This window comes from Rhinopithecus bieti, unplaced genomic scaffold (genome assembly GCF_001698545.2).
Source record: "Rhinopithecus bieti isolate Rb0 unplaced genomic scaffold, ASM169854v2 scaffold_7648, whole genome shotgun sequence".
Classification (NCBI taxonomy): domain Eukaryota; kingdom Metazoa; phylum Chordata; class Mammalia; order Primates; family Cercopithecidae; genus Rhinopithecus; species Rhinopithecus bieti.
Window position 1 is genome coordinate 1,863,304 of NW_016805609.1, and position 27,774 is coordinate 1,891,077.

General features: G+C 42.2%; 1 protein-coding gene and 1 long non-coding RNA gene across 22 annotated transcripts in view; one reads left to right on the forward strand and one right to left on the reverse strand.

The window, feature by feature from the left end:
- Positions 1-27,774, reverse strand: part of TRPM3 (transient receptor potential cation channel subfamily M member 3) — a 931,696-nt gene that overhangs the window by 62,134 nt on the left and 841,788 nt on the right. For all 21 annotated transcript variants that reach the window (XM_017873090.1, XM_017873069.1, XM_017873076.1 and 18 more), the window contains 5 exons: positions 26,602-26,769; positions 21,442-21,582; positions 14,364-14,492; positions 9,452-9,703; positions 1,882-2,056 (listed from right to left, as the gene is read on the reverse strand). In XM_017873090.1, coding sequence (XP_017728579.1) covers positions 1,882-2,056; positions 9,452-9,703; positions 14,364-14,492; positions 21,442-21,582; positions 26,602-26,769 — 865 coding nt within the window. The remainder of the gene's footprint in view (positions 1-1,881; positions 2,057-9,451; positions 9,704-14,363; positions 14,493-21,441; positions 21,583-26,601; positions 26,770-27,774) is intronic.
- Positions 14,390-19,092, forward strand: LOC108530288 (uncharacterized). Its single transcript, XR_001885790.1, has 3 exons — positions 14,390-14,474; positions 16,781-16,842; positions 17,898-19,092. It is a non-coding gene; the product is annotated as an uncharacterized LOC108530288 (long non-coding RNA).

A 27,774-nucleotide genomic window follows, 5' to 3' on the forward strand; every position in this document is an offset into this window, starting at 1 on the left:
TCACTCACACAAAACACTTCTTCTCTGTCTCCAGGGGGTTTTCAAGTTCTAAACTACAATCAGCCCTTCTTTTAAAATGACAATAATAAATCCTCTTATTCAGCCATATGGTGGTGTGTGTTGCACTAGGCTGGGTTCATAGTACAACATCAATAAATGGCCACTTGTAGAGGGACAGACAGAATCCCATTTATAAAACACACTTACACCTCCCTCCTTCTCCCATCCCAAAATGGAGCATTGTCAAAACATCCCTGGGGGCTCAATCTCTTTCTGGAGCAGAAAGGAAAACTAAAAAAGGCAAAATAATATAACTAAGTGGAAAACAATTTCTCGGGGCAAATAGCACATTTAATCCCTGAGGAGAATGGTCATAGGTGGGTTTTTAAAAAGTGTTGTTTCGCCTTTATGGACCATTTGAAAGCAGTCTCTCAAAAGGATTTTCCCCAGTCCCTGGCAAGCTGTCTTGGTGAAGGCTGCACATTGTCAGCCAAAGGTATTACAACCAGGAGATGGAGTTAAAATTCTTCCTCAGTGAGTTGGCTAAGTCTCATGAAACAAGTATTTGTTCCAATTAGGTGTTCCAAAAAGTCTTGATTGCCTTAGATAACGCATTTTGAGAAGGAAAGTGTGTTTGTTCAAAATCCATTGTGGAAGAATAAATGACGTACTGGTGTGTTCTGTTGCCAGGGTACACATCCTCTTCACAGGCCTGGAGGACTCACACTCTTTGCTGCCTTGTCCCTGTTTTCCTGGTCTCAGTCCTACCCGGGATGGGCAGTGGGAGGAGGCATGCTAACCAGTCTCTGCTCCTGCTCTTAATAAGCTATACTACCTGGTTATGTAACCCTAATCCATGTCCACAGTCCAGGGCTCAGATGGCTAGTCTGTCAGCAAAAAATGTCTGAAAAATGTTAATTCAAAAATGTTGGAGGGATGTTATTTCCAGAACTAAACTCCTCAGGGGAAATGAGAAATTGTTGCTCCTGGGATTCAACTCCTCCACACTGAAAGATGTTTCTTTAATGATGCTTTCTTCCCAAAAAATTTCCCAATGCCTGGTGTGTCCTGACATTTGGTCCAAATAAAATCCTGGAACAGACTCCTAGGATACAACTATCTTCAAACTCCATACAAAAGGAGTGTTTATTACAGAGAATCAGCATCTATTAGGGCATGAAACCTTGGGGGCCTGCTGGCGTTCATTCCCCACACTGAATTGTTTCGTAATATAGATACTATTTTCTTTTTGGCATTTATAGCAAGCAACTCAGTTTATGACCTAAGGCATTTTCCATACTTCCAGGCAATGAATACTAGCTTCCTATGAGTCTCAATAGCACATAATTTAAGACAGTGGGAAAGGGAGCTGGAGAATAGTTTCCAGTGCAAGAAAAATACCATGCAGATGTTTGCCCTTACTCTTGAATTCTGATGGTGAAATTGAGCATTGTTTATGTGTTCTGAAGTCCAACTCAAGAAATTTATTTTCTAAAGGCTGGGGCTGGTGGCTGGGGTTAGAGGTGGGGAGGTAGTGACATAAAGTATTCCTGATACTGAAATATTCAACACATGGCCCTGGGATTTTGAATCATAAAGTAATTTAGATCTTTTTAAGTGGTTCGTTTTTTGATGAAATTTGGCATACCAGATGTCGATTTGTGTCACAGAACATGACATACGTAAGAAACACCCAAGAACTACTTTGCTAAAATTGTATATTCACCTTCTGTAATTTTTTTTCCTCCAAGATAGCAAGCTAGGAATCAGTCCTCTATCTTGAGCCATTTATTGAGAACAAACAAATGAACTTGGAAAAGACACAACCGAATTGAATTTAAATACCTGACTTTGGTGTATGAGAATCATAAACTTGCTTACGGTCTATCTGGTCCGCAAACACTTCCCCATAAATCATCCAATAGGGCATGTAGAAGATGTTCTTGGCCAGTTTCCATGATGGCTCCTCATTGGGAAAAAGGATGGCTTGCCTGGCAACTCCAAAGCTCATCAGCACCACCAGCATGATGATGACAAAGTACATCATGTCTATCATCTGGAAGGGTGGGGAAGCAGAGGGAGAAACAATAGAAAACCCATATGATTGAGTGTTCTTATAAATGCTGACAATGATGGGAACCTCTGGAGGAGGTCCACTTTCTAGACTGCTGGTAAGGGATGTTTAGACAGGCAGTTGTGTCCAGATAAGAAGATGCTTGGTCTATTGAAGCCAGTGTCCACAGAATTCTATCAGTGATTCAAAAAACCGTTTAAAAAGTGCAACACAAATGAAGCCTCGTCATTTTTCGTTGCTGTCTGTAGGACCGAGTCAAGGCTAGGCATAGGAGTCATAGAAATGGAAGCTTAGGCCTCTGTGTGAATCAGGTGCTTTTTCTCTGCTCCTGGAGGAGGCCAGGGTCCTCTTTGGGTCTCTTTATTCTTAGAGAAATTGGAATTGGGATAGTTGAACTATTCCAAGAATGACTGCAATGCTGTAAACCTCCTTTCTAAGTTCTGAAAGGCTAATGAATAATTGGAAAGCTCAAAAAACAAAAAACAAAACAAAACAAAAAACCACAAAAATAAACTGCTTATAAACAAAGCTAGGATAAACCAAATATCCATTATATTCTTATTCTTGTGACCCCACCCCACTGCATAGTATTCTACCACCAACCAGTCTCTCAGACAGAAATGTTGTTTGTATACCTCTCCTGCAGTGTATCCCATTGGCTATGGAGGGTGTTTTCTTGGGCATTAGAATCATGCACCCTAATGAGTCAGACCTGTACCTGCTGTAGAAATGATGGATTTTCATCTTGACATGTTTATAAAATCCTCCAGGCTGCTCTCTAAAATAATGTTATCTCTTGTTCCTCTTTCTTCCTTGTTTCTTTCCATGATGTATGTTATTTGGGATCTGTTTCTTAAATGCCAAATTGTTTTCCTTAATCACTTAAAATATTAAAAAGATGAGGATGCAATAACTATTGATTTTTCCTGGCCAGAACCCATTACCTCCTCCTTTTATACACAGTTTCTACCCAGTATGGCCACAAGGTAGGTGTGTTTTCCAAGCTACATTAAATATGGTACTGGCCCCAGCAAGAGTGATAGAAGGCAGGGATGTGACCAAGACAGGCCAACCAGAATCCTTTTATTGGCTTTGCTTTGTTTTGTTTTTAACTAAAGCTGGGAGAAAGAAGTTCCTTGTGTCTCTGTAATGGGGTGAGTTCATTGTATCGGACTCTGAGTCCTCTGCCAGTGAAACTGACCAGAGCAAGAGAAAGAGAGCAAATCCTGACAGTGGTTGGGTCCCTGCTTGTAGCAGCCCCTAAAGCCAGTTTCATTATGCCCTTCAGTAAGTCAATATATCCCTTCTAGGCTTAAGCTAGTTGGAGATTGGTTTCTATCGCTTGCATCAAAACATAGAATACAAAAGACTTTCTCTTAGATGTCATACTTCCTGAAGGGATGCCCATCCACAAAAAAAAAAAGCCTAATGCTAATTTTATCAATGATAATGGAGGCCTCAAATTAGTCTTACAATTTTATTTTTTAATTTTATTTTATTATTATTATTTTTGAGATGGAGTCTTGCTCTGTCACCCAGGCTGGAGTGCAGTGGAACAATCTTGGCTCACTGCGACCTCTGCTTCCCGGGTTCAAGCAATTGTCTGCCTCAGCCTCCTGAATAGCTGGGATTATAGGCGTGCACCACCATGCCTGGCTAATTATTTTTGTATTTTTAGTTGAGATGGGGTTTCACCATCTTGGCTAGGCTGACCTCGTGAGCCACCTGTCTCAGCCTCCCAAAGTGCTGGGATTACAGGCATGAGCCACTGTGCCTGAGTCTCGCTCTGTCGCCCAGGCTGGAGTGCAGTGGCCGGATCTCGGCTTACTGCAAACTCCGCCTCCCGGGTTCACGCCATTCTCCTGCCTCAGCCTCCCGAGTAGCTGGGACTACAGGCGCCCGCCACCTCGTCCGGCTAGTTTTTTGTATTTTTTAGTAGAGATGGGGTTTCACTGTGTTAGCCAGGATGGTTTCGATCTCCTGACCTCGTGATCCGCCCATCTCGGCCTCCCAAAGTGCTGGGATTACAGGCTTGAGCCACTGCGCCCGGCCTCAGAACTCTTTTAAAGTGAGCAAGCCAGCTGTGTCGAAACAGTTTTATAGGAAACATGGGTGTGTTTTTCATCCTCTCTCTCTTTCTCTTATTTTATAAAATTCATTCATCATTTATTTACAAAAGTTCTATCAATGAAAAGCACACATGGGTCCTTCATGTTGTGTTTATTTACATTGATTAAAAGATGGGTTGGGAGAGGAAGGTTTGTGCTCATGAGATTTAGAAGCTAGTTTGACCTAAGGAAACTCAGCCGGTAAATACAGAAACTGTTCTAATTTAATTTCTCAGGGTTGTTTTTGTTCAGATTGATTGTGCTGTCTATCCAGAGGGTCAAAACAATCAAAGAGAAGAAACATTCTTCCCAAACACTTAGCTTCATATATTTCAAAGAAGTCTTAGCTTTCATACAAATACCAAAATCTGATAGAGTGGAGTGCAGAAATAGAGCATTAGTAATGGGAACTGGGGCTGGCCACCTCTTTTTAAAGCTAAATTGTCCAGTTGGTTCAATATTAAGAGAGATGATTCTGTCCTAATCTTGTAAATATCTTTCTGTTGTGTTCTACAGAAGAGAGCATATAATATATATAATATATAATGTACATAATGTATTATATGTAATATATACATTATATATTTTATACTCTGCTGTAGAACATACATAATATATACATTATGTTACATGATATATACATATATGCATTATATATAATATACACATTATATAGCTTATATATAGTACATATATATTATACATTATATATAAAGTGCATTATAATAATAATATAGATAAATAATAACATATGTATGTTATATAATATGTAATTATATAACATACATTATATAATACATTGTATATAATGTATATATAAAGATATATTATATATATATATATATTGTAGTGGTTAAACACATGTACTTTGGTGTCAGAATACCTGGGTTTTCATCTTGACTATGCTAGTAAAAAGCTACATGGAAAAAAATCCACACAAAAGAGTAAAATAATTACAAAACAAAATAAAACCTTTCTTAAACGTTATAAAAAAGAAAGGAAAGACAAAGAAATATAGCTAGGTGTCCTTGAACAAGCTGCTTAATCTAGTTTTATTTGTAAACTAGGAATAATAACACATTTATTTTATGAAGATTAAATGAGTTGGCATGTGAAACAACGTGGTAAGTTCTTCATAAATGTTAACGTATTATTGTTATTAGAGTTGGAAGGAGGTCAGGCTGTGGAGTCAGAGAGAAATTTGAATCCTATTATTGTCCCTTGCTTAGTCTCTTGTTCAATTGTTTATTAAATTATTAAACACAGATATGAAAACCTATTTCCGGGGGTATGATGATGACATGTCTGACATGGTATCTGGCACACAGCAAATGATAGCTATTATTATTGTTTTTATTCTGAATTATGTAAGTGAGCTTAGTACTAGGCTTAGAGAATTCCATTGAGAAGTGGAATATGGAGGAAAGGAGTGAGGATTTTGTTAAGTGGTTCTGGACCAGCAGCAGATCAGTGGGAGTCTTTCCGGATATGCAGGCTTTCCGTGCTGTGAGGCATTTGGTGTACTGGCTTCTTATATTATGCAAAGACTCATAGTACCAGTTTCAAAATGGACTCCTGATGATTGTGTGTCCAGGAATCTCATCAGCTGTCTGTCCCTAGGCCACAAGGCAGGGACTTACTTGGCTGTTTTGTGCTGAATGGGAACTCCCTAATGTCAAGAGGCTTTTGGTATAACACATCTGGGCACATTTTCTTAAGTTCCAGCCTGGTAGTCCATCTGGCTCACTGAAAAATTCTATAGGCATATTTTATGTACCTTCTGGATCAGTGCATCAATTATTGAACTGATGATCTTAAAAGCCTCTTGAAAGAGAAGCAAAGTCCCCAAATATACTCATTTTCTACTTATTCTTGACTGATAAATTAAGTCATTCATAAGTTAAAAGGCAGAGAAAATGCAGTGCATTCCTCTTGCACACTCCTGAGTAAGGTTTCATTCTAGTCAAAACTGGGATAATTATGCCATTATTAAGATGATAGACGTGGATTTTAAAGTAATCTCACTGCATTAGCATAACTTTAGTTATTCCAAATATATAAATGCTACCAAGGCTTTAAAGGGTAATATATTTGGCTTGTTTGGGTCTTTTCAGATTTTATTTGTTAAAATAAAATAAGGTAGCAATCAGAAAAAAACAACCAATCTGAGTATGTAATCACAGAATGCAGTAATTCTCAACAGAGGCCAATTTCATTCCCTGGGGGACACGTGGAGATGTCTGGAGACTTTTTTGTAGTCATAACTGCTTGTGTGTGTGTGTGTGTGTGTGTGTGTGTATGTGCATGCTACTGGCATCCACTGGGTAGATACTGCTAAATATCCTATGATACACAGGACAGCTTCCTAAAATAAGGAATTATCCAGCCCGCAATATCAGCAGCGTCAAGGTTGAGAAAACGTGGCCTAATTTTATAACTATTATAGTTCTTTGCCTTCATTGAGTCCACTTGAAAATACATTTGAGAATCTCATGAAAGCTTGTCCCCTCTGTCCAGAAAATTCACACACCCACACATTTTTATATATAAATTGCAGAGAGGGTCCACAGATTCTACCTCCTAAGCCCTATCCATAGACTCTAAATCTAGACTCTCTGCTTTTAGACAGGAATTTTCACCACAATCTCAAATTCATTATTAAAGTGCACAGAAGATGATATAACAGGCAGTATAATGGAGTAAGATACACATTTTTTTCCTAGTCAAAAAATCCCCAATTGAACTGGGGTTCTGTTTTGGGTAAGTAACTCAAGCTCATGAATTCAAGTTTTTTTCTCTCTAGAATGAGTTTGGTGATATTTGCCTTAAACAATGCTGGTGTTATAAATACCATTTGTACAGTAGGGTTAAGAATACGGCATAATAATTATACTCACCAATTTTTCCTTTTTTTCATTGTATTTAAAAAATGCAATTTGAACATAATGATAACAGATATAATTTGTCAACCACCAGCTATGAGCCAGACACAGCTGGTCATTTAGTATGTATTATTTCTAATAATTATAACAATAACCCTATAGGATATGCATTTAGTATACATCAGTACTTTAGAAATGAGTAAACCAAATCTCAAAGGGGTTTAAATAAATTGCTCAATGTGTTATATCCAATTCATTTTGAATTCAAATTCTTCCACTCAGCATGAGTTTGTCAGTGATTTTGTAGGAAAAGTCGTGGTTATTTAAGATTCATTTCAGTAGAGATACACATACACATACATACACAGAGCTGTTCCATAAATATTGAGTTAGCAATGATATATATAGTAAATCTTGAGTAATAATAATAATATCAGCCAGGCGTAGTGGCTCACACCTGTAATCCCAGCACTTTGGGAGGTTGAGGCGGGTAGAACACTTGAGGTCAGGAGTTTGAGACCAGCCTGGCCAACCTAGTGAAACCTCGTTTCTAATAAAAACAAAAAACTAGCCTGGCGTGGTGGCAGGTGACTGTAGTCCCAGCTGCTCGGTAGGTTGAGGCAGGAGAATTGCTAGAACCCGGGAGGCAGAGGTGGCATCACTGCATTCCAGCCTGGGTGATGGAGTGAAACGCCGTCTCAAAAAGGACATCTATTAACTGATCGTTGGTTTCAATGGCTCAAGTGACGTGAAAATATTAGCAAAGAGGTTTTCTCTATCTTTTTTTTTGAGAAAAAGTATCTCACCACTGTCTTGAACTCTGGGCTCAGGTGACCCTCCCACCTCAGGCTCCCAGGTAGCTGGGATCAGAGGCTCATATCACCACACCCTGCTAATTTTTCTTTTCTTTTCTTTTTTTTGAGACAGAGTTTTGCTCTTCTTGCCCAGGCTGGAGTGCAATGGCATGATCTTAGCTCACTGCAACCTCCGCCTCCCGGGTTCAAGTGATTCTCCTGCCTCAGCCTCCCAAGTAGCTGGGATTACAGGCATATGCCACCATGCCCGGCTAATTTTGTATTTTTAGTAGAGATGGGGTTTCTCCATGTTGGTCAGGATGGTCTCGAACTCCTGACCTCAGGTGATCTTCCCGCCTCGGCCTCCCAAAGTGCTGGGAATACAGGCGTGAGCCACGGCGCCCAGCCCTAATTTTTCATTAGTTTTTGTATCATCAGGGTCTCGCTGTGCTGCCTAAGCTGGTCTCAGAGTCCTGGGCTCAAGCGATCTGCCTGCCTTAGCGTCCCACAGTGCTGGAATTGCAGGCATGACCTACCGTGTCTGACCAGGAAAAAGGTTTTACAGTAAGAGGTATTCGTCATGGTAGAACAGATGTACTTGGCTTTTCCACATATATCTTGTAAAGGTGAAAAGGGGACACACTCAAAACTGGAAGAACTGATTAAAACTACCCAGTTCTGGCTCCAGGCTCTTATTCTTCCTCTAGTGAGTTTTGAGAGGAAGCTCATTTACTGATGCACTCCCAGATGCACATGATGCTGTCCTCCTAGGGTTAAGTCTCTATGGAAAAAGTGTGGAAACTGATGTGTGGTCAAGGACTATTGGAACAAGTCCTCGGCCATTTGTAGGGCAGCATATTAGCTTGCTACCTGGGATTTTTTCTTCAAGAATTTGATAAGTAGGAGCATCATTCCGGAACCTAGTTCTTAATAGACATCATTTTCCAGTAGTGTAACAAACACATGATGCATGATAGAACTGAATGTTCAATTCAAACCCAACCCAACTCAGCTCAGCGCAAGTAAATTATATTTTTCTTTCCTTTGTGTAGGGAAAGGCATTTTCTAGAACTTTATTTAAAACACAGGATCTTTAAAAGATCTGTTAAAATTTGTAGTGGAGACCCATTCCTTCTCCAACACCCAGCTAAAATGTAACCTCTGTGTGCTTTTTCTGATCTATACTATCTTTTCTATGGTTTTGTTGTACTTTATACACACCTCTATTACAGTATTTTTCACATGGTATGGTAATTCCTCCCTCCCTCCCTCCCTCTCTCTCTTCCATCAGTTTTAATCTCATGGAAAGAACATCTTTGTATACCCAACTCCTAGTTCAGTGTCCAGCACAAAATAGATGATCTTTATATATTTTTCAGTAAATGAATGAGTGACTGATGGATAAATTACCCAGTTTTGTATATAGATGTAGTCAAACCCCCAAACATTCAGAAGGAATTTATAAAATAAAACGCCTCTCGGGCCATCTCATTTAGACTTTGATAGTAGGCCCAAAAGAATTATTTCCCTCTATCTTTTATCACCACTCCTCCTCTGAAAACTTATAACATGGAATCAGAAGACCCTGCTTACCATTTTTCCAATCATCATTACATATGGGCCCAAATACTTGTTCACGCCGAAGATGTCTAGGAGACGGATGTACCAGTAAATGATGTTCACGCAGTAGATGACCCTCCCGTCGCTCCTGAAGGGCTGGTCTTGGAGACGAAGGATCATTCCGACAGAGAACAGAAGGATGGCAATGAGGTCCGTGACATTCCAGTACTCCTGCAGCCACACCTTCACTTTCTGTAGCAACTTCCCTGGCTCTGACATCAGAATCTATAAGGCAGGAAGGAGAGCGGGGTTAGGTCTGGTTTCTGTCTATATTTTCAGCCCAGTTGGGAAGTGCTTGGTCTGTTGGCTGATGTTACTAGCTTGCTTTGTCTACCTATATCTACTTAAATACTTGCATGCTATAAAAGTCCAATTGAGCTAAGCTTAGGCGATTATTCAGCTGCAGTATTCCAAAGGCACATATAAGCAATAATTTTGATTCTTTGGGTGGTGGTAAAATTCTAAGACACACATAAGAGTTTTGCTATAAAATGATTCAATCCTAGTATGCTGCAAATCTCTGAAGTCTCCCTTTATCTCAGTAAACAGTGCCACCATATTGAGTTCCTCAGGCTGCTCACTTGGGAAGACTCTTCCATTTTTCTCTTTCACATCCCACATCCTCTGCACCAAGTCCTATCACCTCTATTTCTAAATGCAACCTAGCCAACTACTTCTCACCACCTCCACTGCTGCCGCCCTATTCTAAGCTCCATCACATCTTGCAGATTGCAGCAGCCTTCTAACTGGTATCCCCATCATCCTCATTGCCCACTTACCCTCAACCCATTCTCTGAGCAGCACAAAGAATGATATTTAAAAGGCTGGATCTTTAAAGATCTGGCTGGCGATTACCAGGTTATACGCATAGGTAAAAGCTCATCAAGCTCCACCCTTAGGAGTTGTTCAATTATAGATAAATTATACCTCAATTAAAAAAAAAACTTATGAGACAAATGAACAACAACAGAAACTAAAGCAAACGATCATAATTGTATGCTTGAGCTTTCTGATGACGTCCATTACAAATAGTGAAAAATCCAAACTCTTTACGGTGGCCTCATTTCACATCCCACCGTATTCTCCCTTATTCTCTACCCTACAGCCATACTGGTCATCTCTTAAGCATAACAAGTTTATTCGATATTCAGGATGCTTGTACTTATTCCTTCTGTTCATCACTTTCTTCTCCCAGATCTATATTTGGCTCCTCTTCATCTTCAAGGTCTCCAATCAAATGTCCCCTTTTTAGGAAGGCCTTTTTTGACTACTTTAGCTGCAGCAGACTTCATGTCCCCAAGTCACTCCAATATATTACCCTATTTATTTTTTTGGAGTTTTTATCACTATATGAAATTGTCTTCTGTATGCTTGTATATGTATGTGTGTATGAGTATGTGTGTATGCCTGTCAATCAGTCATCTATTTATTCATCCATCCATCCACTCTTCTCTCTTTCCTAGACTGAAACTCTGAGGGCAGACCCTTTGTACCCCAGGCCTGTTACATAATAGAAACTCAATACATATTTGTCAACAGACTGACTGTCGTGTAGGCACTAAGAGCAATTTCCAGTCCCTTGCATATCCTAACTCCTTTGTGGGACTCTTGCCTTACCTTAAACTTAGAGGGGCTACCACACATGGGTCTATGAAATTCACAGCTGGACAGCAGGAGTTGCACCCATCCTGTACCACAGACTGCCCCAGGATGTGAGAAGCCAGGGAACCCCACTTACTGAAGCTGCACCAGGACCACCTTCCTCGGTTGCTGGTGTTTGCCTCTGAGGATTCCATCTCTTCAAACCATGACCAACCCCTTTCCCCACCTCAGAACCTCTCAAAGGAGAGGAAAGATTGGAGGCTTGTGTGAATCCTCATGTCCACTATAATGATTTACCTAATCCCGAAATACTAAGGAAGACAGGTTTTGGTAAGTTAGGGCTGGGGCTTGGAAGGCTGAGCAGGGTACCAGGAGCTGCCTGGGATCCCTGTTTTTCATAGGCAGTGTCCTGCCCTCAGCCCTAGCCCAGAGTTTCTAAACTTGAATGCACATCAGAATCACCTGGAGGGCTGGGTAAACTATCCATGCTGGGCCCTCAGTCTGGAGTTTCTGCTTCAGTAGGCTGGGGGTGGGGTGGAGGATTTACATTTCTGACAAGTTCCCAGCTCCTGCCTGGTGGCCACAGTTTGAGAACCACTGTCCTAGTCATCAGCAATCTCTGCAGCTGGTGGTGTCCTGATGGCTTCTCACTCCCTGGCTGCATCTTAACGGAGTAAAAATCCGTGTCTGTAGCTGGGAGAGGGGTTTGACAGGCAATGCCTTGAGCTTTTCCAACCCTTTGCTCACACTTTCCTAAAACTGCTAAACACAGAGGTTTGTAGCATAATTTTTAAACAGTGAAGCATTTTTTTGTAAAGTCCCAACATTAAAAAAAAGAGATGAGATGAGAGCAGAACAGTCCGGGGTGAAGCAGAAGTGGAAAGTCAAGAGTCCCCCCTGCCTCCTCCACCTCTCGAACCAGCCCTCAGGCACCTGTCTTAGAACCCTGGGAGCCTGAGGAGCATCGTGGGGGAGTAGAAAGAGCACTGAGTCTAGGGATGGATCCGTCAGGTTTCATACTCAGTTGTGCTTTCTAGCTGCGGGATACAGGGAAATTGCTTAAATCCCGAGTCTCAGTTCCCAGACCTGTGCAGTGGGATGTCATAGTCACACCATCGACCTCATAGGGTTGTGGGGGTCGGGGGAGGATCCAGATGAGATAACGTCTACCCACGCACACTGTAAACAGTGCCATGCTATTAAGGGATTCCCGGGGCTTGCTTTAGTGACTCCAGGCAGAAATATGTGGGGCTGGGAATGGGGGCATCATGGGAAACCACAAAGCCTTCCTTGTGTATTCCTGGGAAGGCACCAAAGCATGCAAACTTTTCCACATTTCCAGGATCTTGCGTCTGAGCCCTGGAGGTCCTGCGTGCTGACTGGGAGGAGGCAGGAAGGGCACGGCCTGTGGGGTCCTCACCCCGTGGGGTCCTCACCCCTTGGTCGTCAAGCAACTCTTCAGTGAGTTCAGGGCAGGACACAGGGGTTGGGGCGCCACCTCACTGAGCTGCAGAGGAAAAGGTCAGACTCGGAGGTGGTCACTGCCTCACTCCCCACAGGAAGCGAGGAGCCTTCGGTTGACCCCTTCCTGACCCCAGCCTCCAAAGCTCTGCCCTCCCTACTATTCTATGCCTCTTCAGGAGAAATGGATATCCAAGCCTCGAGGCTCCTGGCAGCCTGCCCATTTGGCAGCCTCTGCCAGAACAGTCCGCGGAGTACAGACTGCTCCCTGTCTTCTCCCAGTCTGGTCCCTGGAGAGACTCCAATCTCCCTGCTCGAGTCCTTCCCTTTTCTGCTTATCATGGGGAAGGAATATGCTTCTAGGCGTTAAATCGCTCGAGTGCCAGCTGGCACAGCACAGCCACAGGGCCCCAGCAGGAGCGGGCCTCAGTTCTCAGAGAGCTGCACAAAGACCAAAGCAAATTTATTACTGTTTTTCAGTTTACAAATGGGAAATCCACAACATTGGTCAAGAAGAAAAGGCACCATGAATGGGAAGACCAAAGTGTAGACGACAAGCTGGAACAAGGCAAGGCATTCCTTTTTTTTTTTTTCTTTTTTTCAATCCAGGCTCTTGTAAAATGGGACTAGCAGACCCACCCCCAGGTTCTCAGGATGGGGAGATGGTAGTCGGAGTTAAAATATCCCCCAAATAGTTTAAAAACTCAAGACAAGGGCTTGAGAGATAAGACATTTGATCCCAATACAACTGCATCTAACAGGTATCGCATCTTTTCTCTGGAAGAGAACATTCTAGAGCTGAAACGCTTGCCTTTTAACCTATCTTTGTAATGAAGGCAAGAGTGAAGTTGTGGATTTGTAAGAGTCCGTTTGTCCTATGGTGTCCAGTATATTTCCCCACCCGCTGTAGTACAGCAATTAGGGTTGTTCCTGAGCTCTTAAAGACTCAGTGGACTTGAATGGGAGCATTTCCTCCAGAAAGGGCCTGTCCTGCTTACTGTCATTTCAGGAAAGAGAAATCAGCACTACCTCCTAAGCCTTTCTTCCCTAATGGCTTTCCCTGATGAAATAGGAGCTCGGAGTGAACATTGAGCGGGGCTGCAGAGCCCTCTTGTGGACTTTTGCTTGATCACATTCTTTTAGCAGCTGTGAATCTGATGGGCCCCTGAGGTTAGCTCTGATTTCAAATAAACCACTTAGGGATGGCATTTTGAGGGCTCCTTTTAGGCCACAGAAGTTGGGGGAGAAAAGAGGGACCCTGCACCCACAACCCGAAGGACCTGCATTCAGTCCACCTTGCTGGTCCCTACCGCTGGCAGAGTGGTTGGTGTCCAGCAGGTGCGAGCAGAATGTTGAGAAGAAATAAACCAGAGAATAAATCCAATGAATGAGTGAAAGCAGAGTTCCTCCTAGAACAGCCGAAACACATCTGGAGAGTCACAGGTATTGGCAGGCTGTGTCCGAAGACACACAGAATAAAGGGGTGAAATGGGAGTTAAAAGTGGCAAAATCTAGAAAGCCATGTTTATAGGGATGAGTAAAGACATGTAAACGGCATCAAAAACAACTGTACGCCTTCTTGGGACAAAAGCTATGTTAGCAGAGAATAGACCAAATCCTAAACACTCAGGGAGTTATACCCCTATCAGCACCACACTGTGAGCCTTCCCAGGTTTGTCAGAGCTAAGCAGCAGCTGTGGTAGCGTTAGAGAAAACAGTTTCCACCCTAATTTGCATCCCAGGCATCTTCCTGTCCCCTCTGTCCACAGATAGAACTTAACCACTGTCTTTCTCTTACGTTTTATTTTATCAAAGCTGTTACCTCTCTCATCTTTTCTATTCCCAGGGTGAAAATATAGGAGATGACGATCCATTCCTGGGTGGACGGCCAGCGTTCCATCTTCACTAACACGATATAGTTGAAGAGCATCAGGTATCCGATATATGCCAGCTGTAAGGAAATACAATACAGTGGTCTGGCTGTTCAGGCCCAGGAGCCTCAGCATCAGCCACGGCCACTGCACAGCAGCACAGAACAAGGTCAGCAAGCAGGACACAGAATTTATGACAAAATGAACTCGAAGGTGCTAAACTACCAAAAGAATTAGAAAAGACAGTGATACTTGAAAGATTATAATATGCAATCTTCCTTTTGACCCGTACATGTGTCTGTGGGGCTCTGGTGCTTTGCTTAAATCTATGTGTCATGATGCATCATTTCGTCTTGCAGTTACCCATTTTTGTGTGTGTGTTTTCTCGGCTAAAAAGGGAACCTTGGCTGTCAGTGGCTGCTCTTGCTCAGGCGTGGACCTTAGGTTCTTAAACTAGGGCAGCACAGTGGATTTTTGCTTCATGAATCCCAGGCAGAATAAGTGTCTGTGAGAAGAAAAGGAAAAGGAAGACGCATGTAACACCTGTAAACTGGTCAACCCAACATAAAATTAGCCCAGGCTTAAAGAGTTTGGTTTGTCAGTGCCCTGGGAGGGTTTCACGTGTTTCCATTTCACCACTTTCCTGCCCTACCCAAGTTAAAACATTCCTCCTTGGTGTCGGCTTCATTGAAACAACACAAGAAAAGACAACACTATTTATAGAAAGGAAAGGGTCTGTGTGGTCTTTCGTGGACGGGTGTGGGGTTTAATTCCCAAGAGGCTCTGGCTCTTTGGGGTTGAATCCTGATGTGACTGGCTGAATTGCTGGATGTCTCGGAAGAACTCCCCAGGTTTGATGACTGTTCTTGGAAGATTCAGTTGTGTCAAGGTGAGAAAAGTGCAGGGAAACTGGTGAGGCTCTTTCATAAGGGGGCTGAGGAGCCTTGAGAGAAGACTCACCTTAAGGGAAATGGCAGACTAGCTGGGCCTTCCTTAGGCAATGCCTCAAGTTGAGTGAGGTACTCACTGGCCTTAGGGGCCTCAGGGGCTGTGAGCAGGAACCAAGAGGGAGTTTATTAAAATCTGCTGCACTCTTCAGAGTGGTTGTACCAAAGAATAGACACATTGTGGGTGAAAGGATGGAGGCCTTGAGGGGCCTGGAGGTATTGCGTGACTTTGGAGCTGGGAAGGCAGCTTAGAAGGTAGAGGAAGCTGCAGCCTCTCTGGGGGATATGCCGCTTTCTCTACTAAGAAAACTTCCTCCCTCCCTCTCTACCTCCCCCTTTCCTTTTATAATAGAAGGATTCTCTTATGTTTTGAGACAGGGTCTCACTCCTGTCGCCCAGGCTGGAGTGCAGTGGCATTGTGATCTCGGCTTCTTGTAGCGTTGACTTCCTGGGCTCAGGTGATTCTCCTACTTCAGCCTAAGTTTTGTATTTTCAGTAGAGACAGCATCTCACTTTGTTGGCCAGGCTGATCTCAAACTCCTGGGCTCAAGAGATCCCCCCAGCTTGGCCTCCCAAAGTGCTGGGATTACAGGCTTGAGCCACCATGCCCAGGTGAATGAATTGATTCTTTTTTTTTTTTTTTTTTTGGAGACTCAGTCTCACTCTATTGCCCAGGCTGGAGTGCAGTGCTGTGATCCCTGTGATCCTGGCTCTCTGCAAATCTCCTCTTCGTGGGTTCAAGCGATTCTTGTGCCTCAGCCCCTCCAGTAGCTGGGATTACAGGCACCTGCCACCGTGTCTGGCTAATTTTTGTATTTTTAGTAGAGACGGGGGTGTCACCATGTTGGCCAGGCTGGTCTTGAACTCCTGACCTCAAGTTCATCACTTAAAGGGCGAAGTAGGACGGAGTTAAATAAGATCACTTATGAGAGCTGGACATCTGGGCTCACTCTCTGCCTGCACGGTTTGTGCTGGCACCCCCCCACCCCCCAGGGCCTATCATTTCAACCTATGCCTAGGTTCCTACCCCTCCCCATCTTCAGGAGCATTGGCAAATCATGAAACCTTCTCATGAAAGAGTTTACTTAAAATTGTGTAGGACGCTGTTTAAAAATCAGTTCAAAATGGAACTTGGTTCATATGGTTTCCGTTTACCATTATAATACACTGGCATTAATTCTGTAGTCCTGTGAGTACAGACTGCAAAAAACAGAAAAAGGACTTCAGTGGTTAGAACTCTAAAATATACTCTCAGCCTCCGTCTGACTTAAAATCCTTCTCTCTCGTTGCTTCCTTCTCTGAGTTGGGTCAGATTCCATCACTTATAGGGGAAATGAATATTGTTAACTGCCCTGGTTTTATCATTTTGCCCAATTCATTGCAAAACATTCCAAAGCATTATCTTCTCTTTTCATATGTAGGCCCAGTGACATGCACATTCTTCCAGAACCTCTGCATTCCAGAACCTCTGCATCAAACAGAAGTAAGGAACTCCTTGAACCTACATCTGGCCTCTGACTACAAGTCTCATGTGTTTAGTGGAAGGAAGGTAGGCATAGGTATCAGTGAAGCTTGGATTTAAATCCCAGCTCACTTCCTAGATGTATCATCTTTTGTAAGGTTAACCTGCCTGGGCCTCCATTCTGTAACATGGGATCACTTCCACTTTCCTTATAGGGCCTTTGTAATGACTGGGGATCTATATATCTATCTGTCTGTCTGTCTCTCCCAACACACTGTAGAGACCCAATAAATGCTAGCTAATATCCACTTTTTTTTTCAAGATGCTTCTGTTATTCTTTTTGTCTCCTCTTCCCTTAGTCCTTACTTCCCTTTGATCCCCAATTAACTATTCACACCTCTCCCCTTTTTTTTTCTTTTTAAAATTGCCCTCATTATTGGTTATGCTTCCTCCACATTCATCATTTTTAGCCCCTGCCTGGTTTTACATCACAGTTACTCTATAATGAACTTTTTCCATAGTCAAGCTATAATATAATATTTTGGTACAACTCTCAAAATACAGACTTCTGAAAATAGGGTCTTATGTTTAGATGGCACAACAGAGGACTGGCTGCTGTCTTGGAAGCAGCCTATCACAGAACTCACCAACATTCATGCAGCCTTGCTGTAGATTATCTTGACATGACATGCTTTAATTGTATGTGTGTGTATATATATATTCTGTAAGCTTTAACAATCTGCATGTAGAATGTCCAAGCTTTTGAACCTATGAGTCTTATTTAAGTCAGTGGGAGAACTCTAAGAATTTGTGTTTTATTAACATATAATCTTTCTATGCATTTTCCATTAACTAAGATTCATGCTTCTTAAATGGTCAAACACAAGCACCAAAGCCTGCCACAGCTTGCTATGGATCCCTGGTGGGACTTTGCTCTTCCTCACTTCTACCTGGGCCTTTTTCTTTTTCTACTACCTCTGGAGAGCAGAAGGGCACATGGTCTCGTAGAGGATAGAGTTGGTCACTGCTAGAGAAACTCAGAGCCACTTCACACCTTGAATTTGAATCCTCTCCAGCCGGATACCTGAAATAGGCCCTCAACACAAGCAGGGTCGAGGAGCCAGCTGGACCCCTGCCTGCTTTCTTCTCGGACCAAAAGCGGACCCAACCTACTCCTAGAGAAACTTGCTACAATGCAGAACTGAGGTTACACGGAAATGAGGTGTGTCCTACCTTTCAGAAACTTGGGAGAGTAGGACAGACCATTTTTGGAAATCTGGTGAGAAATACTCTTACAGAGAAAAACACAGCCCAAAGTAAAGTACATGGGACCTTCAATCTGAAACTGAATTGTATTGTTAGGCATGTCTGGTGAGTCAAAAGACTGGCATACCTCATTTCCGATCACTTCCTCGAGGCCTGGGCTTTGTCAATATGTGAAGATGAATGTTGGAGAATCATGAAAACACAACTGAATGGATCTAGGGGATCCAGTCTGATGGGTTTGCTGAGGTCAACTCAGCCATGCAGAAGGGTGCTGGACACACAGGCCCCACTCCCCAAAGAGGTAGCCTCCCAACAAGCTGCCAATGACATAAGCAAAGCAGCGTGTCTCAAGCATCTCTAATCACAAATTTCTCCTGGGAAGCTGGTTAAACTAACACAGCCTCTTAGGCTCCTTCATGAAGATTTGATTCCATGGGTCTATGATGGGGCTAGAAATTTGCATTTCTAACAAAACGCCCTTGTCATCATGGAAGTTTTAGAAAAGTTGATACTGTTACGTCTACTGATTTCTGCTCTCAGGAGTCTGTAAACTTTTTCTACAAATGGCCAACTGGTTAACTTTTAAGGCTTTGTAGACCTGATAGTCTCTCTCTGTCTCTCACCACTCATTAACTCGATGTGGTAGCACAAAAGCAGCCAGCCTACTGGTAATGTTAAATGAGGTTTAGCCTAAAGCTGCCTCCTTACATATTTTAAGTTTGACCTAAAGTTTTCTTTGTACATTGTGAACTGTAACAAATGAATGTGTAACAAGACCAATCACTGAGTTTCAGTCAATCAAATGTAGCCAACTGCTCAAAATGTGTTCAAAACTGCTCAAAATGTGTTCAAATAAGGCAAATGCTGAGATGTAACCAATCCAGCTGTTTCTGTACCTCACTTCCATTTTCTGTATGCCACTTCCCTTTTTCTGTCCATAAATCTTCCACCACGTGGCCCTGCTGGAGTCTCTGAGCCGCCTCTGGCTTGGAAGGCTGTCCCATTCACAAATTGTTCATTGTGCAATTAAATTCCTCTAACAGAAATTAAGAGTCTGACTGTGCTCGAATTATTTATGGACACTACAATTTGAATATATGTCTCAAGTTATTCCTTTTTAAATTTTACTTTGACCCTTTAAAATGTAAAACCATTCTTAGTTTGCAGGCCACAGTCATAGGCCATGGGTTGAATTTGGCCCGAGAGCTGTAGTTTGCCAAGCGCTGTTCTAAGCTAACAGTTGGGGTATCATAATATTAAAGGAAGGACAGACCTGGGTGTTAAAATAGCTCCAAAAATATTATCTTAGGCTGGGTGCAGTGGCTATCACCTATAATCCCAGCACTTTGGGAGGCCGAGGCAGGCCCATAGTTCGAGACCAGCCTGGCCAACATGGCAAAACCCCATCCCTATTAAAAATACAAAAATTAGCTGGGTGTGGTGGTACACACCTGTAATCCCAGCTACTCGGGAGGCTGAGACATGAGAATCACTGGAACCCAGGAGGTGGAGGTTGCAGTGAGCCAAGATCTTACCACTGCACTCCAGTCTGGGTGGCAGAGTAAGACCCTGTCTCTCCTAAATAAATACATAACTATTATCTTGATAAAATGGTTGTTTGTTAGGATTACAGAGAGTACTTAAATAGTACCTAGAACATTGCCTCAAACATAGTAGGTACTCAATAAAAGATATTATTTTTGTTGAGTGGATAGATGAACACAACACAACACTATCTATTATTGCTATGCAATATGAATAGCCTAGAAGAAACAATAGTCACAGTTACGTTGTACTTACATGTCAAGGAACTGTTCTAAATGCTTTATATGTTTTAACACATTTAATCTTCATTAAATTCTATAAAATCGGAACTACTATTATTGGCATCTTAAGAAAACTGTGGACAGAATGGGAAGTTAAGTTGTTTGAGGGCACACAGTAAGAGTTGCAGATGGGATTCCCACCCAGCCTGTCTGATTCCAAAGTCCATGCTTGTCACCACTAAGCTGTTTTCTGCAAGGTTAAAAATAATATAGAGCTGTATAAAATATATGAATAGAAATGATTTTTGCATGCCTCAGTTATTTTGGGGGGAGATAATTTTTCTCTTTTCCTACCATTGATAAATTTGAATTTTTACTTCACTGAAAACATCTAATATTTATATTTTGATAATATCCTATCCTCTCTCAAGACCACACTTCAAAGTTGTAGTTTCCGAATGGTGGCAATTTTATCCCACAAGGGGACATTTAGCAACGTCTGGAGACATTTTGCTTGTCATACTTGGGGGATGAAGAGTTGCCACTGAGTAGAGGCCAGGCATGCTGTAAAACATGCTACCTGTTGGGGGCAGCCCCCCACAATGAAGAATTATCCTACCCTAAATGTTAATAGCACTGAACTAGAGAAACCCAACTTTAAAGTCAATGTTAAGTGTTAGCACACAGGACCACATGAAAAGCACCTCATCTAGTCATTTGAGTCATTTTGGCCTCAGATTCAGATGATCCTGTTGCTGACTCAAATGACTGCTATGCAGCTGGTTGTGGCAAGGGCTAAAAATACAGATGCACTATCCTTCATCTGGCACAGTTCCACCGTGACTGGAAAGAATCAGAGATGACCTGGGCCAAAAGCTCACCTTAAAAAAAAAATCACTGAACAGTAGACGTGGAGAACCAATAATTGAACCATTTCTACCATATCAGAAGGTCATTTCAAGGACAATCCACTCTTTTGTAGGCAGAAAAATGTTTACATGATGTGCATACTAAGCAATGTTAGCCATGATTGCAGGTTTCCTTTGAGTAGCTTTTGCTGCTGTGGTTTGCATATTGTTAATTTTGTTGGAACAAGAAAGGTTGTTTGATGACACTAGCAGATTGGGAGTAGTTACACCCACACACGCACACACACTGCCTTCTTTAGTGGTGTTACTTCCACACTCTCCTTACTCCTTACCTGCCAAAAGTACCCCCAAATCCAGGACTGGCATCTAAAATGGGCAACTGTGATATAGCCCTCATCTATTCAAAACATCAAGTATTTCAGAAAAGCATATCTACTTCCCTGTTAGACAAGACTCATACTCATCTCACCTCTATTTCTGTTAGTTCTCACCTCCACCATTTCCTCTATTTTCTGAGAGGAGGCAAAATGTGGCCTGTGAAAGCTGCCTAACAAAACGCCACAAATCTTGCAAAGCTATTGAAAAAGCAAGGTCACAGAACTTTCACTCCTGTGTGTGTGGCACTTACGACTTGCAGAGAAAACCACACAGGTACATGAGAAATGGACATTGGCTCCTTGTGGCCATCCACTAGGAAGGAGAAAAGGAAATGTGCTTACTGTGTAGAACCAGAACTTCACGATGGGTGCATTGTAGAATTCATAGATTTTTCTGCCGAGGGGGATTAACCGATGCCTGCTCTGAACTTCCTCTTCATCCTTCTTCCTGGAGGACTCCCCGTTGTTTCGTCCCAACATTGCCTATGGTGGAAGAGAATCGATACTATCATGGCAGGGCTCTGGAGAGCATGTAATTCAATGTGTTCATTTTACAGATGAGGAAAGGATGCCCATAGAACCTAAGAACCCAAGGCCCCAGAGATTTAGAGGTTGTACCTTTCCTATGAGTGTAATTGTCCTACACGTATAATCTGTGAATACCCTTTGCCTGAGATGGAAGGCTTTGGGTATATTTCTTGACCATTCTCTTCTCTTCCACTCTGGGACTTCTAGAAGATGTGGGTAATAGATGATACCCAGAGTCCAGAGAGGAAGAAAGGGTGTAGCCTGGGAAGGCCAGACTTCAAGAATCTATTCTTCCTCCCTACCTGCTCGCTCTCTCTATATCATGAAACAGGCTAGATCTGGATTCAAATTCTGTCTCTTCAAATGCTAATGACCCTTAAGTCAAAGGTCAATTGGACCAGCATACCTAATTTATCCAAAGGTTGTGAATACTCGAGAGGTAAATGATCTGCAGTGCCTGGAACTTAGTTAGGTTAGTGATATGGTTTGGCTCTGTGTCTCCACCCAAATCTCATCTTGAATTGTAATCCCCATGTGTCAAGGGAGGGACCTGGTGGGAGGTGATTGGATCATGGGGGCAGTTTCCCCCATGCTGTTCTGGTGATAGTGAGTTCTCATGAGGGCTGATGGTTTAAAGTTTGGCATTTCCTCACTCTCTCTCTCCTGCCACCATGTAAGACATGCCTTCCTTTCCCTTTGCCTTCCACCATGATTGTAAGTTTCCCAAGGTCTCTTCAGCCACGCAGAACTGTGAGTCAATTAAGCCTCTTCCCTGATTTCAAACACTGTAAATCCTGAATTACTGCTGGTACTAGTTTTATGGTGGTTCCTGTGAACACTGCCTGCCTCTGCAACTACGTGGGACTAGGAGAAGGATTCCAGTCAGGCCTGACCTTGAGAGGTCCTCATCTCCAAGATGCTGGAAACTTCCTTGAGAATAGAATCATTTCCTTCTCATTCATGACAACAGTAGCAGTGACAACAACTATAATAATTTAACTGAGGAAGAGTTCCAGGCCCTGGGTAACTCAGATGGGAGACTGAGTCCTAACTCAGACACTTCAAATCGGTGGCACCACGGGAAAGGTTTTTAACCACTCTGAGACTTAGTTTCTTTAACTGTAAAATGAGGGTAATAAAGTACCCACTATAGGGTTGGCCTACAAGTCAGGTAGCATCTGGCACTTAATAAGTGCTCAGTAAACACTAGCTAGACTTTAAAGTGAACTGAGACCTTCTTACACACTCTTCACTAAAATGATCTAGTTGAGATCACTCACTAGAAAAAAAAGTGTTATTAGAATCTATAACAGCATACTTTCTTGGCTTTAATTCTTCAGTACTGTTCTAACACAAAGCTAGTTTCACAAAGTTTGGAGATTTTTATAACGTGAGGACAGGGTAAAACTTTATAACTGCTCAGGACTGACAAGGATTTGGGGCAAGACAGAGTACTGGGAAATGAGCTCAAAGCTGAGACAGCTCATTATAGAAACAATGCATGAGTTTCGAAATTGAGAATAGAGACAAACCTAGATAATTCTGGCTTAAAGCTACTTTACCTAAAGTATACAAATATTAGTTTCCACTACTTGGTTCATTACCTCAAATATCCACTTTATTCAACTATGTAATAATCACAAATGATTGACCTGTAACCAATAGGATTTCTGGAGAAGGTAACTTCCATTCCTTTGTGGACTCCGGCTGCAAAAGTCCCTTGAGTTAATGAAGAAGTTAGATTCCATACTACGACTTATTAAAGTGTTTATTTTCATCAGTGAGTGGAGTAAATCTTTCTGATGGACAAGACACACTAGACTGTGATAGAGTTCTATAAATATTGATCATTGACCTCAAGAAACTCTGAGGTTACATGACATTTGGCTGTCTATAATTTATGTAACATAATTATCATGCTTCTGTTCTGCTTATTTATATGCTTGAGAATCTAATGCTATTTGGGGACACAATGAGATGAAAGTAAAGACAGCTGGAAGGTTTTTAGGCATCTTGGAGAGTGTCATTTTGGGGTAACTTCTGGGGATGGTGACTTTCCCAACAGAGCTATAGACATGCTCTGGGTCTGTGGACTTGTGGGGACTTTATTAGGCAAAGTGGAGACATTTATCCAGCACTGCATTCAAAACAAAAACAAAAACCTGTTTTGCCTTTATTATTCAGATATATTCCAGCATGAAGCCTTTGTAAACGGCTTGTCTTTCATGGATTTAAGTAAAGCATTTTTGACATTTCATTAATTCCAGCCTAAGCAGCTTCACTTTTGATTTTGTTTGTGTCTTTTCTCTGTATTCAGGCATTTCCTTTGACATTCCTTAAAGCAGAATCTAACAGGGTCAAACATAGACAAAACTGCACAGCATGATTTGAGAATCTCTGCTGGCTAGACACAGATGTCAAGGCTGAGAAAGTTCTTTTGAGGTGAACTAAACTACTAAAAGCTACAAAAATGGAGTGAATTGAGGTTGATATTTTCGTGTATCATTTTGGACGGGTCAAAGGAAAATGTCCCATTCCAAGAGAGGATATACTGGTTTAACACAGAAGCTCAAATCTCAATCCCATAAAAGGAGGAGAGGTGCCAATGAGCTGCACTCTGCAGTTCTCTCCAGGTTCTGTCTACTGACCAGTGCTCGAACACTGACAGAATTTGCCATCAGAGTCAAGGGAGGGGTCCACGTTACAGACAACTGCTGTCCAGCCCTGAGTTTGCCAGGCCACATGTCCTTTCCTTCTTTCCTTCTCCCTGCTGTTTCTGCCTGTGGAGAAGAAGCTCGAGCAGCAATGCTCTTACAGAGCCTTCTACTGGGCTCTTAGTAAACAAGGCCAGGGTCTATTCTCTTGTTACTAAACTTTCCTCTTAGTCTAGAGATGCATCACTTATGGTGGCTTCTTGAAGGATCAGGTTCTCAAAGCTCTAGGCTGAGCAGGGAAAGCTACCTCCCTTTGCTTTCTTCCTTGAGACCCAACCAGAGAGAACGCTGATTCAGTTTCTGGATGTCTTCCTAGGACGTGTACTGATGTCAGGACTGTGCCACACTTGACTTTGGAGGCTCATTCATCACTTTTGGATTCTTTCTGCTACATGGTGGACCAAATAGGCTGAGCAGCCACGCTTAAGACTAGAGAGACATTCTCTCTCGCCCTTAACCTAGCGTCTAAAAGTGTGGTTGATGGAGCCTATATGCCTGGATTCTAATCTTAGCTTTGCCATGAACTGGCTGGGTATCCTTGAGCAATTTAACCTCTTTGAGTGGCAGTTTCCTCATTTGTAAAATGGGAATTAGGGCTGGACGTGGTGGCTCATGCCTGTAATCCCAGCACTATGGGAGACCAAGACTAGAGGACTGTTTGAAACCAGGAGTTCAAGATCAGCCAGGGCAATCTCTTAAAAAAAAAAAAAAAGGCCAGGTATTGTGGGAGGATCCCTTGAGCCCAGAAATGTGAGGTTACAGTGAGCTATAATCACACCATTTTGCTCCAGCCTGGTGACAGAGTGAGACCCTGTCTCTAAAATAAATAATAAAATAAATAAATAAATAAATAAATAAATAAATAAAATGGGGGCAATAATAGTGCCTATCTTGTGGGACTTTCGTGAGGATTCCATTAGTAAGTATGGGTAAAGCACTTAGCACTGTTAAAATAATATTGGTTTATAGTGTGCCAGTCTCCAATATAAGTAGTTTACAGACACATTTTTTATACTAGACAATTACTTGTGAGTTAGACAACATTATTGTTCCTGTGTTTGAGGTTATAAAATTGTGCCCAAGGTCACACAGCAAGTAGGTGACAAGGCAGGATTCTGGTTCCAGAGCACACGTTCAGCTGAAATATTCAATAAAGATTCAGTATTACTATTGCCAGTTTTCTTCTAATGATCAAGCTATTATATTCTATTCAGAGGACAAAATTATGGTGAGATTGTTAGGGAAGACAGTCATCTGTTACAGAGCTGAGCCAACTCCTCCACAGATTTTTATACAAATCCTCAAACTGAAACAAAAGTTGGCCTTTCATTCAGTAAGTCAGGGATTGTGTCTGCAAATAGATCTTTAGGAAAAGCCTACTGGAAGGAAATATTGTTTACCTGCAGGAGAAACAATTCGCACTGCTGTCCTACTAGGATAATAGTGCAAAGGCCTTTTGTCACCTGAGCAAAACTAATTTTTGATTTCACCCCTTATAGCTTCTTCTGGGTCACTACAGCAACGGTCATTGGCGGGGGTGGTGAGGGAGGGTAAGGCAAATTGAGAAAGTCCTTATGGAGCTGTTGCTTGATGACTTCCAAGCTATGAAGCCTTGTTTGTCCCTTTAACAGCATGTGATATTTTTAGCCTCTGCATATGAGCCAGTGGCAGTCACGCTGCTCAGGCGGGGGTTGCAAGAAGCTGTCCCATGTCCAGCTGCCCCCTTCCCTCTGCAGAACAAAGCCTCTATGCTCTATAATTATACCAGGAAGAGCTAATAAAAGCTTTGCATACAAACCTCAAAATTCAATTAGTGCTGTAATTGTGAGCCTGACCCTGAAGACAGATACAGGCTTAGCTTCTGATCCGCAGAACAGTACCAGCTCAGTGAAGCCGGCTGCTCCCAAATCATGGATTCCCTTTCCTTCTTTGTGTGCTGAGACAGATATATCATCTGGTTGTTCAAAAAGCTTTGCTTGTTTGGAAAACGTAGGGTGTCTTGCTTTAGAATTTCACTGGTTTGTCCTGCACCACTAGCTGGCTGCAAGATTTCACATATGGGTGGACCCTGCGGTCATGTTATTTACACTTTTCCAATACCTTGGTTGCAATACTGAAATGAAAGCACTCCATGGTTAAACTTGGTGGAAGGCTGGGAACAGATGTCTGACCTAAGGAGTTACTGAATCTTGAGCATATTGGTGGGACAAGTGGATTAGGAATTCTGCCCACAGAGAATAACTGTGCAGTGTTTTCTTACTGTAAGCTCCATGTCCTCTTCATCTTTTTCTTTCGTGGGCTTCTCTGGTTCTTCTGCCTCCTTCTCTTGGAGGTGGATTTCCTGGGCCTGAGACATATAGGGCATGTCGTCTTTGTTCTTGAACTCCAAGCTGAGAATTGAAGGAGGAAGTAGAATTCCCAGAATTACCTAAAGTAATAATAATGATAATAATAATAATCACATTTAAAGGATTAAGATTAGGGTGGTTGTTTAGAATCAGAGAGCCTGAGGTGTGGGGTATAAGACTGTGTGCATGTGTGTGTGTACATGTGCACACACAGTTATATGCTCTGTGGGGGACCTGGACATCTGAATAACTAACATATTAACATATTAATACTAAGAGGATCATTTTGTCCCATCTAGGAAATATTTTGCACAGCTCAGTCTCATTTTTGGAGGAAAAAAGCATTTTGCCCAAATTTGTCTTACCCAATTAACACCCACTTTGCATGTGGGTAACAGAGGAAAAAGAGACTCTATTTAAGGCAAAAGTGGGAAAGAATTCAGATTTACATTTAGCCATTAGACAGCCCTTGATTTTGACTGTGAAATCAATTCATACATCTGTCCACTGGCATTTTTTTTTTTTTTTTGCTAATGTGTCAAGTGGAGTGGATTATGTGTTATCTGATTATCTCTGTAAAAAAAGAATGCTGTCCTAAGTTGACCTTGAGAGAATACATGTAAGAAAGCATTTAATTCATTTTCGGGCATCTTCCTGGTATTTGCTACGATACAGCAGAAAACACACACACACACACGCACACACACACACACACACCCAGTGGGCTCCGTATGCACTGAGAGAATCCCCTTACACACAAGCCCCAGGAGAAGCCCGCACTATATTTCTCTCATGTATAAACATCATGCATACATCTATACGAGGACACTAAATACGGAAGCCTTTCTTCTGAGAGGGCGGTCTCATTCTTCAGAATGAACAAGTGTGTTTCTGCATGATAATACTGACGTCCGACTGTATTCCCCAAGTCCTCTCTCACTTCTTCTCTCAATCCTAAAACAATTCTGGGGCACAAGACTTCTAAACATCAACCTCCTTGAAGAAACTGCTCCAAGGTGAGGGGCTAAGACCCCTCTGAAGGGTCAGTAAAAATGATCCTCAAGTAATGAGGCAGGGACAGTCCT